Source organism: Gymnoscopelus microlampas, assembly GCF_963454915.1.
Source record: "Gymnoscopelus microlampas genome assembly, chromosome: 17".
In the NCBI taxonomy this organism is placed as follows: domain Eukaryota; kingdom Metazoa; phylum Chordata; class Actinopteri; order Myctophiformes; family Myctophidae; genus Gymnoscopelus; species Gymnoscopelus microlampas.
Window position 1 is genome coordinate 33,833,764 of NC_139954.1, and position 14,019 is coordinate 33,847,782.

Sequence of the window (14,019 nt, forward strand, 5' to 3'; positions counted from 1 at the left end):
TAATGTTTATAGCTAAAAATCCAAAATGGCACAGCTATGCGTTCCTGGTTTGAATGGGTTAATGCTGAAAAGACTGCATTTATGTAACCATTTTCTATTCATAACCACTCAAAGCAATGTATGCCTCACATTCACGCAGCTATGCAAGGCTGCTCATTGAGAGCAGTTAGGGGTTCATTGCTTCGAAGTGTCTTTGAGCAAGACACTTCGAAGCAATGCCAGGAGGTGCCGGTATCAAACCGAGAAGCTTCCTATTTACAGAAGACTGCTCTACTTCTATAGCCACTGCGACCTTGATAAAGGCCAGCAAAGTTTGTGTACACATGTACATGTACAGTATTGCATTAACTTGGCCCGAACGGTGACGTAACCGCCTGGGCACCTAGGCTGGTAATCCAGCCTGACAGTGTGTCGCAAGTTCGACTCTCGATCCCGACAGCCTTTGCTGCGTGTCACCCCCCACCATCTCTCTCCCCATTTCCTGTCAGTCTACTTTCCTATCAATAAAGGCAGAAAAAAACCCAAAAATATATATATGTATATTAAAAAAAGAAAAAAAAGCAGAGGAACTGATGAGAAGCAAAGGATGAACGACCACACAGGATCTACGCACTTATTTTTTATTTACCCAGGGTAGTAGCTTTCCAGCAAAGCCCTGCACATAGACACACATTAGCCCACTCGATTGCATCAGTGTAATTTTAGATTTCATAGCTATAACCATTATTATATAAATTGGCTATTTAGAAGTTGCAGATATACAAAGCAAATCTTTGAAAACAACATTTTAACTCAAGTCTTTGCTTCTGGGGGGGTCCCTGGAACAACATATTTGCACAAATAGAGAAATAAGATTTGCACAAATGTTCACGATTTTTCAAAAATAGCAGATCTACAAGCTCATAGTGTGTATGAGCTTGTATATCTGCTATTTTTGAATAGCCAAAGAAATAAAAAAAATGACACAGATTCTTTCCCGGTCTTAATGGGTTAAAACCTGGGAGCTGACCAGTACAACCACAGTCTTATACTGTTGGCCACTGAGCAGCTCCACTGGAGCAGTTGGGGGTTCAGTGCCTTGCTCAAGGGCTTATCAGCAGTGTTGAGGGAGGGGTTAGTGGTGGTCATTCACTTCCCCACCCAGATTTATCCTGCCGGTCCGGGGAATCGAACAGGGAACCTTCTGGCAACAAGTGCGCTCCTCTAACCTTTAGGCCACCGCTGACCAATATAGGTAGGTATGACAGGTTTTTGACATTTATACTGCCCACATGTACCGTATGCACGCACACGCGCACACGCACACGCACACACACACACACACACACACACACACACACACACACACACACACACACACACACACACACACACACACACACACACACACACACACACACACACACAGATTAAGACAGATTTACATGGGTGTGCTTGATGTGTTTCCACTTCACATAAAGTCAGTATCACAAACCATAACACAGGATTCTTGCTGGAACTGAGCCAATGCATCTGAGCATGTTGACATTTTGCATCATCAGAGGGAGGGATGCTGTAGTTTGCCGTTGTGCATTCAATCAAATTGTCACCATGTGAGGTGTAAACGAGGGAGAGGTGTTTTTAAAACATTTTATGTCACAAGCAGGCCATGGAACCTTTTAGTTTATATCTCCTTCAAAATGAATAATGTAGCAATTTTATGAACTAATGCCATCCATATAATATATTAGTTGGTATATTGCTTGATACCATTATGTAGATTAAAGGATTAGACACCACTTCCTCTGTGATACTTCATGTCTTACTCATCATAAACGTGTTCCCTAATCTGTGTCTAGTTTTTTCCCCCTCAATCTCCTCTGGCCTCACCCTAGAGACGTAATGCATCATTTGAAGCTCATGCAATTCACTGCTCCCCAAGCCAATGGCTTCTACCAGCCAGATTGAGGCATTTTTCACCACTTAGAAACATACACTCTGTGTCCAATCCCTTCGTCCCTTAATATGTCCTCTATTACCATCAGGCATTTATGCCTGTTTTTTCTACTTCAGTAACCACTGAGCACTGGCTTCATTAAAACTAATTGAATCGGAAACATGTCCGCCCTAGGAAACATTAACTCTTTCTATAAAGGAAATTTCCGATTCCGTTCTGTCAATAAGGTCAAAGGACTCTGCTCATGTGTTCAATATTGATGCATGCTATACCCATAAACCTCTAAACTGGACGGGTATTTCACTGGCTCGCACAGATTGTTCTTACCAAAGTACAATCTGCGGTGGGTTCTGGTGATGGTTTAAGAATCGCCTCAATGTTTACAGCTTTATGTTAAGACGTGCGCAGACGCAGCTTCCTTCCAGTGGAAGGACCTGTCGATTTCATTGCATTATTAATTTCTTGAAGTTAGCACAACTGAGCCCTGGTAACAAGCATGGCATTAATGGATTTTGCTTTGCTGACCACACTTGAGACAATAATTTGATTGACATCCATTAGAAATCAATGTGCAATAACAGACTTTCCATAGCTGTTTAATACAAAGTAAATATGTATGAGTGATCTGACGTGGCGTCAGGTCGAGTCAATCCCCTTTGAAAGGATCTTTGCAAATGATTAACCTCATTTTGCTTGTCCTGTCCGGGTTGGTAATGGCCATTAGAGCTAAGAAGGAGTGAGGCCTTTGATTTTTGGCTCCTCATCATTCACAGCTTGTCGCATCCCTTCATCCTTCATACATGGCTGCTGAATTGATTGTCTGTTTAGTGCTATGAATGATAAAGCTGCTCTGGGGCCACCGGCTGCTGGAGACAGACAGACAGGCAGGCAGGCAGGCTGGTGGACTGACTGACTGACTGACTGACTGACTGACTGACTTGCTTCGCTATCAAAAATTAGGCCTTTTTTATTCAACCTATTACCAAAGGTTAAATCAGATGAGTTACAGTAATATAATCAGAGAGGGTGGCTCAATGGCGACCATATCTCTGCCAGGTAATCTCATGTCATCAATATGACATATTTACGTCCAAATATGGAGCAGTGCATCGGGGGGCGGTGGACCTGATTTTATGAATCTGAAATCAACACACACACACAAAAAATAATATTCACAATATGTGAAAATGGACTACTAGCCGTGTGGCGTGTGCACAAGAAATGTGGCCCAGAGGTTTGTGAGATTAGCCGCGGACAGACGTACCGTGCATGGGGGTGAAAACGAAATCTCCCCCGTTGCCTTCGGCCTGGTGGAGAACCAGGCTATAGACGCTCTTAATCTAAAGTGCAATCAAACTCATCATTCTACTCATTATTCTTGTTTGTTCCTTGTTGGAGCTACTAGGACCCATGGGGTTCACAAGTTGTGTAACAGATTCAGGCGGCAGTCTTGTTTTAGTGACCTATATGTTTCCAAAACAGCAGAAATATGAAGGGAACAAATACCAAAGAGGAGTGCAACGTGGACTTGATGAGGAATACAGGGCAGTGTAAAGTAACAGAATTGCTGAGGGTATTAGAGGAACACTAACTAACAAATTACACAAGATAATTGTGAGACAATGATGATAATTCTGTCAAACAGCAGAGTGTGATGCCTTTTGAGAGTCTAGGGAATTACATGATACATCTTCAGGAGACGTTTGGAAAGAAATAAGGAACATATTGAAACTACATATTGGTCTATTTCAGGTGTATACTCTGACAGACTTAACTTATAATGAGATTTAAATGACTCAAATAAGTTCATGTGATAAGAATAATAAAGGCATCATTTATAAGATAAATGACAGAAAAAAGTATTAGTCTTCATCCGTTCTTTTAACCAAAAAGAAAAAGATCATTTGATTTAATTTATTTCCACAGCCAATGTCCTGTATTTCTTCCATATGTTATTGTACGTTCATGTATGTTGAAGATTCTTCTCTATTTTCAGGTGTTTGCTGCTTTGATGAAGAGATGCCAAAAAAACATTTTTGTCTTCACCTACTCAGTCCGATGCATAACTACAATAATAATGACATCAGTAGCAGTAGCAGTTTTCCTCCTCTCTAAATGCGTGCCAAGTCTTCATTCAGTGTAAAAGAAAAAGGTCACATGTCCTGCCACCATGGGAATCATATGGAGTGAAAGTGTGGCCTTGTCCTGGGTTTCCCAGCATGGCTCATTCACAGTCTTTCAACCCACAGTTGACTCGGGGTCAACACTGTCAGCATAAGAATCTGTGTGAGAATGGATAGACTTTTGATAGAGAGCTGATAGATATTACAAATGGGGGGAGGGTGTAATGACCTTGGTCATTGTTTGATGGCCCAGGTCTCCTTACAAATTTTGCTGAAATTAATAGTTTTGCATACCTATACAGCTTACCAACGACAACAGTACACTCCATCATCAACCAGCATGCCAAGCAATACTGTACATGCAAGCCTGTTAAGTTGCATCACAAACTTTGTAAGAAATGCTGCGGAGTGCAGCTGCATACACTCAGAGTAAAAAGAAAAAACTGGATTTTGCTGTGCATCCATGAAGTTTATTGTGAGGTTTGCATGCATGCGTATGTATCAGTGTCTTTGTGTGTGTGTGTGTGTGTGTGTGTGTGTGTGTGTGTGTGTGTGTGTGTGTGTGTGTGTGTGTGTGTGTGTGTGTGTGTGTGTGTGTGTGTGTGTGTGTGTGTGTGTGTGTGTGTCCGTGTCCGCACGTGCCTGCATTTATATTAATCCGTGGGTGTGCTTGCATGGGCATGTATATGTCCGGGCGTGTAGGATATGCGTATCTAATGGTTTCACTTTAGTTGTGAGCTACCTTATAATTTTGAGCTTTTTGCTCTAACTGCACAGGCAATTACAGCACAGCAAATCTTCTCTGTTCTTCTTACAGGGGCTGGCACATACAGTATAGCTGCATCTACATGCTGGATTCTTTCATGTTTATTTCTCTATTATGGTATAGCCAGAGACCATACTGATTGCAAAGCATTTCTTTTATTTATTTGACTTACTTGTGGTGACATGATATTGTAAAACTTTCTGCTAATGTCAAGTGTGTGAGAACTAAGTTACCCAAGGTTTTTATAGGAATTTTAAATAAAAATGCTTTAGTACATAGCACATATGGCACGTACACATAGCCTATCATGCACAAACACTGATAGAAATATTTGCTACATGTGTCATATTTTATTGTGCAGAGATAGACAAATTCAAAACCTAACTATGGTTTGAGTCAGTAGAATGAACTTTGACATTGCAAAGCACCCTTACAACAAATCTGCTAAATGTCAGCAAACCGGTTATGAATGTGATCCCAATTTGTCTTGGAATTAGTACTTTGCAGTGAAGATCTAATTATTTAGACAATTTATAGCCTTCTGCTAATATCTCTCAAGAGAAGCTGTTCCCTTCATCTTGATCATGTAATAAATTTGGAATCACAGTAGATAAGTCCCAGACATAGCCTCAGAGCCTGGCGTCACGTTTCTTTCCGGATCCAGTAATGGAAAGCAACTATGACAGCGGTAGTAGGCCTACTACTTTTTCATTTTTTCCCCCCACAATCAATCCCATATTATTACCCATTAGACTATTTCTTGGTTATTTCTAAAAAGTAAGCTACACAATATGATTTAGTGTGTCACAACATCTAGCATTCATTTAAAATTCTGTTTGGCAATACATTTACACCAGTGACTTGGATGAAGAGGTAGTCAACTTCTGCTTAGATGTTTCAGCATATTTGACTAATAAAAAAGCTGTAGCTATATGAGACTTCTGCTTCTGCATGAACCATTCTGCAAGCAGTGGCCACTGGCCAGGTGTCTCTGTGAGAAGCGATTTGAGGTTTTGTAATTGTATTAGGGTATTTCAGTAGCCTAACACAGTGGTTCTCAACCTGTGGGTCAGGGGGGGTCCCCATATGACAGTAAAGTGACAATTTAAGGACTTTTAAGACCTTTTTAATACCTAAAGAAAAAGAAAGGAAGAAAATAAATAAATGAAATGAAAAAAGACCATTGCTGCATCAAACGTGATCATTAAACTATATAGGCCTACTATAAAACATAAAACTATGAGAAAATAGGAGATCTACAAGCTCACAACGCCTCCCTATGCAAGGTGTTGTGAGCTTGTAGATCTGTTATTTTCACAATATTTATCTGTGGAACGAGTCAAACAAAATTGAATGCCTCTACATTCCAAGTGCTTATCAGGGTGGTGGCGGGGTCCCCAGTTCAAATATGATTATTTTGGGAGGTCCCCAGTTCAAATATGATTATTTCGGGGGGTCACGGCCTGAAAAGGTTGAGAACCACTGGCCTAACAGGCTTGAACCGCAAGACAAGTGAATATTTCCAACGCTTTAAACGACATCTTCACGATCGTCTTTGAGACTTGCAGAGATGCAAATCCACTGTGACATTTCCACACCTATCTGAACACCTGCTACAAATCAAATCAGCGTGAGGTCTTCTTAATGACTAACGGCAGACCATAAACTTGTTTAAGTATCCTAAATTAAACTCGCTGAACATTAAATGTTGCATGGTGATATAGCTGCACAACCCTCATTCGGATTATGTGATGTTATTTGGAATGTTGTTACGGTCTCTATATAAAGTGATTGTTAATTGTAGCCTACACCGCAGCCTGTCCTCAACCAAACTGTCGGCATATAAACCTATTGTTTGTCTTAAATTTGGCGAGGATATTAGCCTATGCGATGATATGTAATCTGTCTATTTGCATATCATGCATGAGATTTACCAAAATAATTTAAAATCAGAAATGATTTGGGCTATAGGCTTCATCATGGAGAATCAACAAAAGCTAAAAAATGTAATAAAATGAACACTGTTCTTTGACCATTCTCGCAAAACAAAAGATCCCCCCGCAATAATCCAAACTTTTCATTCACTTTACTTATCGCATATCATCACAATTATTATTATATATATGTTTTAATCTATCGAGTTTTGGTTATCAATCGAAAACTATTTTGGAACCAACAACATTGCAATTTAGTCGTATAAAATTAGGCCTAATAGCCCTAACATTACAGAGTGCAAGGCTATTTCTGTAAAAAAATGTAGTCTATTAATGCCTTATTACAGCCTATCGTTACATATCCTTATAGGGACGATATTGTCAAATGTGTTGTTGGTATAGCCTACTCATTGTCTCCATGTTCCCATAACTATTTCATAAACGAGAGTGATACTGGGTTGAAAGTCCAGTCAATAGGCCCAAGAGAAATTCTCCACGAGTGCAATGAACGAATCCTGAAGCAAAAAAGGAAGATAATTTGAACTTGAAAATGTGTCTAAAATCGCAGCCATCGATTGCAGCTATTTATTTATTTTAGGTTGAAATTATTATATTTTTTTATTCGGGCCTATATATGAAACGGGCCTCTTTTATATTTAGTTATGTTGTAGGGGGCATTATCAAAGCATTTGGCTTTGTGCAACGGCCCACTTCATTACCTTAAAACGCTGACCCACAGTACTATTAAATAAATGAAAATTAGTCTCGAAACTGGGAAAGCAATTTAATTCCTCTTTGTTGTGCTTAAACTGCCCATGTTTCCATTAAGAACCCCTGAATTTAAAGGATTAAATCAGCTAGGAGAAATCGTTTTTCAAGGACATTATAATTTTTAAAGTTTTATTTGTAAACATTAAATATTTCCTTCTCTCTAAACTTTTTGAATATCTGCGCCAAATGCATTGCAATCGTCTCTAAAACACATCCATGATTGTAAAGACGTATAGGCCTATACCGCACACTCATGAACCTTGTATATGATTTCTTTTTTTTTAATTTTCAAACGTGTTAAATCATAACTACCTAGACGTCTATAAGACATAAAACATAGACAACGTGCTCAGCATGAATTTGGATGGTTGGAAATCGTTTAAATTGCACCATGCTTAATGTAGCTTTTGGCAATATAAATAATAAATATATAGAAACGTTTATATTCAACAGCAACAATACTTACAACACATACAAACAAGGAATGTCTGACAGTTTTACAAACACCATGGGTCCCTCATTTTCTATACAGATGGAGATACTTGTCCACATAATGCTTCATACATAAAAGGTGTGCCAGTACTACGAATCTGTATCAAATCTATCAGACTACATAGTGTCCGGTATATAATGTATATAGACATCACCTTAGCAAGTGCCTATAGAACCTATACAACATGCGTTGTCTTTTCTGGATACTTTCAAACCTCGAGATCCTGACACATCACATAGGCACGAGTCATAAAAGAAAAAAAAATCCAATATTTTCATTATAACAAACTTTATACACGTTATAAATCGATGCATTTGACGCATCACATAATCTATCATAATATACAGTGTGTGTATATATAAATGGAATATATTACAACTGAGTATGCTTAATCAATGGAGATGATGTTAAATAAACAGTAAGTGATAATAATTGCAAGACCGAATTAATTATGTTGACAAAATGTCCATTGGAGAGAAGTATCCCCATGCACATGGGGATTCGTTCATTTGGCACTCACAATAATTTCAAGGAATTACAGAAAAATATTAAAACAAGGACTCAGTTTCTTCTCGCCCCCTCTTTTCCTTTTCACTGCTCCTTAATCCTAATGGGTGCTGTTGTTTTATTTGCCTACAGAACTTGCAAATATTCATAAATAATGTGGTAAAAATCTGTCAGGCTGACTCAAACAGTCTTTGGAAGTTCTTTGAGGTCTCGCCAAAAAGCCAACGTCAACTTAAAAAGGTAGAGTGTCGAGGAAAAGTTTGTCGATTATTGCTGGCGGAGGGACTAAGTCTTCTAGTTTTAAGTAAAAGATACGCTGCAGACCTTGCGTACATAGTGTGCGAAGTTCGGGGAGCTTTCCCAAAAGTTTTGACAGGTAGTTTGGACGATTCAATCCACCGCCATTGAATGTCACTTGGTCTTTGAGGCAGTTGACTATCTTGTTTTGAAGATCCTCGACCCTCTTGGGTTCCTTAAGCCCGTGTCGCTCTGAAATGTTAACATATACCAAAACAAAAACTGAGACAATTTTCGGAGAAATTAAGTCTAAAAGTATATGCTCATAGCGGGGAGTATAGCCTATAAATTGCCTATATGGTGTGTGTTAGCTGTTAGGGGACAGATTGGCAAAGAAATGCGGCCACCCACCTGTTACCATGGCCAGAGCTGCGATGCAGGAGAACGCTGAGATGTCAATATTCATGCTCTGTAGGTTAGAAGAAAACTCCGCGATAGCGTCTATCCACTCCCCAAATCCACGCACGCACTGGAGCCTGTGCAGGACCACTCCATTACAAAAAATAAGTTTGCCTTCCACGGGGTTGGACCTGCAATTAATAACAAAGTGCCATTAATTAACTTGAGCAATAAATGGGGGATTTAAGGGGCTCCTAATTATTGGGTAGCTATTAATAAAAGCCAAGGCAGTGAAGCATGAAGGGGGCTGATGTTCATTAGAGTCTGGGTTCTTTTATAATTACTGAGCTTACCTGTATGCCAGTCGCAGAACAAAAAGCTCAAGGAAGGCCGACTCGAAAAGTAGGTCCTGATCTTGTCTCGGCAGGTCAGAGAACCCAGGGATCTTCTCCGCCCAGCCCCGGATAATCTCCATGGAGCCCGTCAGGAGATCGTAGAACTGCTGGATGTGATGAGTATCGTCTCCGGTCATTTGGTAGTCAGGGTTAGCCTGGAACTGGAATTTAATTTAAACAGGGCTTAATGAGGTCCTTTAAAATATATAATCCGTGAAATTGCAATGCCCATTTCCAGGAGGGGGAGTGCTTTTTTACTATTAAATTCATGTCTTCTTTTATTGAGTTCTCCGTTTCAAAGCAATTTACTTAGTAAAATATGCCACCTTAAAAGCCTGGCAAAGTTAAGAATGCAAGGCTGTGAGTTACACAAAACTTTCCAAGCCAATAAATTGTGAGCGGAAAGCGCACATTTCAGTCTAAATCAGAGAGACCAGTGGACCATAGTTACTTCTGCTCTCGCCCACAATAATGACTGTTGAGTTATAACAAGTGTTAAACAGTGTTCAGGGAGAATGATCTTACTCTGGAGTAGTCCAGTGATGACATGGACGGGTTCGAGTCCACATGCGCTCTCACCAGTGCGCTTATCAGGCTCACGGGCGGGGAGGGTGGTGATGGCTCCTGGGGACTTTTGGGCTTGGATGGCAGACGTCCTCTTCGACCTTTTAGATTAGCCGTTCGGACAACTATGTTTAGAGAAACACGACAGTATATTACAGTGGTTTTCAACCCTTTTCTTATCAAGGTCCATTATTTATTCGGCATTTGAGCCACGGACCACCATTTGATGAGATTTTCCTCTCAGACCCAAAAGTTAGAATTTTCTCATTTTTTTGTCCACAATTCCATGCTGTATTGATGTTGGTTCCATAGGTGAGATAACAGGCCAACGTTGATCAAAATAACAATTATTTAATTAAGTAATGCAGATTAACAATAAAAGCGTAAAATGAAACCAAATGGACCCTTACGGGTCCATTTGGTTTACACATTTACACTCTCGAGAGTTAAAGATCTATAAGGGTCCATTTGGTTATAACTCTCCATCATTTAGCTGGGGACCACCTGGAACCCCCTCAAGGACCACTGGTTGAGAACCACTGGTATACAGGCTAGCCTAGATTTAACATATTCAATCTGATTAAAACAGTATAGGCTCACGCTGGACATTACGCGCGCAGCGCTGAAATATAAGTGCTGATAGAAACGAAGTTGCCATCATAGGCCTGATACACCTACCTTCTTTCACCATTCCAACGACAAGGCACTTCTGGAAACGGCAGTACTGGCAGCGATTTCTTCGGCGTTTGTCAACAGGACAGTTTTTATTCGCTAAACACACATATTTAGCATTCTTCTGAACAGTGCGCTATACAGAGAGGGAGAGGGAGAGAGAAAACATGATTTAAGCATCCAGGCCCATATCAAAGTAGGCCTATATATGTAGAACATGGCCTGTACATTGCTGGACAGCTGATGGAAACAAGATGAACACGATATTATATATTTCTTATCTCCTGTTTATATGCGCATAAGTATATTCAGTAAATACAAATTCGTGGTCATTCATAATTTATCGGCCCCTCTGAGACTACCCCTTAAAGATAGATATAGATTGTGCTTTTCAATCAGGTTTTGATAATAAGTGATAGGCCTATATTCAATTGTTTTATATGTGCACTTGAAACAAATCATTAGTGATCGCATTAACTGTGATGTCATCAAATTATAGCCCACGTTTCCTTACATGAACAGCATTTAAAATTCGCTTCATGTGATTGATTAGATCAATTTTGTTTCTTAATATGTATTTATTTATCTTGCGAGACATAGGCACAGTAAAATACTCAGTGGTCATTTATCCACCCTCACGGGTCCATTTGGTTGCATTTGTAGTCTACACTCTTGGAGTTGAATGAACACTAAGGATGTTATTACTTTGTGGAAAAATACACTGATTCATGATTGCTGAAAGCCCACCTTGAAGAATCCTTTGCAGCCCTCGCAGGTCCTCACTCCATAATGCTGGCACGCCGCGTTGTCTCCACATACCGCACATAGACCCTCGTTTGACGGAGATCCTCGGGACGGGGGCGATGGAACTTGGCTGTCCATCAACTGGTGCCCGTGGCCGAGCTGCAGGGAGTGAGGGAAGGCCAGGCCAGCCTGCTTCCTGATGGCACTGGGTACCACAAAGCTCTGACTGTCCAAGCCTCGGTGCGCGCCCGGGTTGTCGTGGTTCATGGAAACATGCAGCGGGCCGTCGAACCGCATCTGACAGCTCGACACAGGAGTACCGGGAGGGGACTGTTTGAAAGAGAACAGCGAGAGCCTCGACACGGGATTCTTCCGCTGGTCTATCATGTGAGAGGTGGCCGCGACATAGTTCTGGTGGAAACTATGGAGGGAGCCGGGGTCCTCCCACATGTGATTAGGCTGAACTTGGAAGTTTGGTGTGCTTGGTGCGTGAGGCGAGGAGGGTTTGAAATACATAGGCCCAGAATGCGCCATCATTTCCTCCGATTGAGGCGGCAGGTGGCTCTGCTGATGGTGGTGATAGCTGTGCATCTGGACGTCCTCCACTTTGATAGAGGACTGTTCTCCAGTGTGTGGCATCTGATACAAACAGGGCGGTTTCACGTCGTAATTGGTGGTATAGTTGTCCATGAATGTGCTGAAACTAGGGAGAGAAGTCGTGGCTGTGATCTCAGTGTTGGTCAAGTCCATGCTAAACTTAACAAACTCAGGTGTTAAGAAGTCGCAGCTGTATTCTCCTGCGGTGTGGTAGCTGTAGCTTTGGGAAGCAGGACTAGCTCCTTGGGGTGAAGATCCATACTGAGCCTGAACGCAGGGCATGGCTGCAAAAACAAACACAAAGTATAAATATATAACAATAGCATAAAAAATGATTTCAAGTAGTGTCAACACAAATGTTCTTATCATTTTAATCTGCACGAGAATGTGGTCTGACATTACTCCACATGTGACGTTTTACAAAAACATTGAACAGTCAATTAAATACCACAGAATTATACAACTGCCTTTTGTATTTGTAAATAATGTCCCATAGCCTACCTCAAGTCTTCTGACAGTTTTTCGGTGACACTCGAAATGGGTATGTCAGGAGTTGTGAGGGGGTCAGGATTCAAGAAAACAGCTCTGTTCTGGAATCTTCCCCTAATAAAATAGATAGCTTTGACTTTACTGATAAAAAATATTTAATATATCTATATCTATATAGGCCTATATACTGTATATATAGATATATAAGGATCATAAACTAAGAGGTTCGCTCAAGTAGGAATAGTAGGTATAATGTGAAGCTTTCACAGTTACGCACGAATAACGCACGTAACCTCACAAGGGTGTTTCATTAAATAAATGCATTATGCTATCACATAAACACATGTAGTAGTTAAGCAGCACAAAACGTTCTGGTTTGATTTAATAAAAAATATGGATTGCTATATTGAGAATCGACCAACTTCACACAGTCCAACTGTGATTCGTGGCCATGCAGACTCAACTCCCAACAGTTTAAATAACAGGTCACTATATCATTTCCAACACTATAGTAGCCATGCATCCAATAAACTGTAAAGCGCAAAATTAATTAACATGACACGAGTCAAAGCTGGCATAACTAAAACTCAGTCACGGCAATGTTGACAAAAATTAAAATAAACCTTCATTACCTCTTTCACATCAGAAAAGTGGCGTTCAATCCATGCAATAGGCACGCAGGGAGTATTCATCAATTTCTGTAAAAGCTCCAAAACATGAGCGTCGATGCCCAGAAGAATGCCAAGGCAAGCCGTGAGTCTCCAAAGCACTGAGCGCGACACAAGCATCGACTACCCCGTCTGGCCAATGTGGCTTTGTTTATGTGAGCGCTGGGTACCACGGCCCACGTGTTTCACATGTCAACGTCATCTGCGTCGACAGTGACTTGCACCAATCCGTTGTGGGACATGCTCCAGACCAATTTGATCTGTGCTATGTGTTCTGTTGCCTTTCCTACATGGATACTATACCATACATTGGTTTTAAGCTGTTTGTGGCATCAATTGAAAACGGAGATACTTAATAAAAAAGTAAAATGTATAAATATAAAAAATAAAAATAAAAAGTTGGCTATATTCTATTCTAAGGCTAAAGGTGTGGTGTGGTAATAGTCCACGACAAATGGGGGAAAAAACTTCTGTGACCCTGTTATTGATTTTGTGGGCGCATGACGTAGACTATTTTATTTGTGGATATTATGTTTCACATCGAGATATGCAATGTGTTTGTGTATTTTGTGCCACAATGTGACTTGCACTTGTTTCAAGCAGCCCCCTAATGGAGCGAGGGTCAATATTATTCTTTGTTATCTCATGACAGGATTGCTGTATTTCAATTGTGCGCCAAATATAGACCTCAAATGGCGTGCCGTGGGTGTGTGTATGGGGCCCC

General features: G+C 40.6%; 1 protein-coding gene across 1 annotated transcript; it reads right to left on the bottom strand.

Moving 5' to 3' along the window:
• Positions 1-7,723: 7,723 nt before the first annotated feature.
• Positions 7,724-13,383, bottom strand: nr4a2a (nuclear receptor subfamily 4, group A, member 2a). The gene is made up of 8 exons (XM_084085437.1): positions 13,260-13,383; positions 12,640-12,741; positions 11,545-12,422; positions 10,804-10,933; positions 10,087-10,250; positions 9,520-9,722; positions 9,179-9,357; positions 7,724-9,019 (listed from the first exon to the last, which is right to left on the bottom strand). The coding sequence occupies exons 3-8, from the start codon at positions 12,418-12,420 to the stop codon at positions 8,763-8,765; spliced, it is 1,809 nt and encodes a 602-aa protein (XP_083941563.1). The 5' UTR covers positions 12,421-12,422; positions 12,640-12,741; positions 13,260-13,383; the 3' UTR covers positions 7,724-8,762.
• Positions 13,384-14,019: the final 636 nt, after the last annotated feature.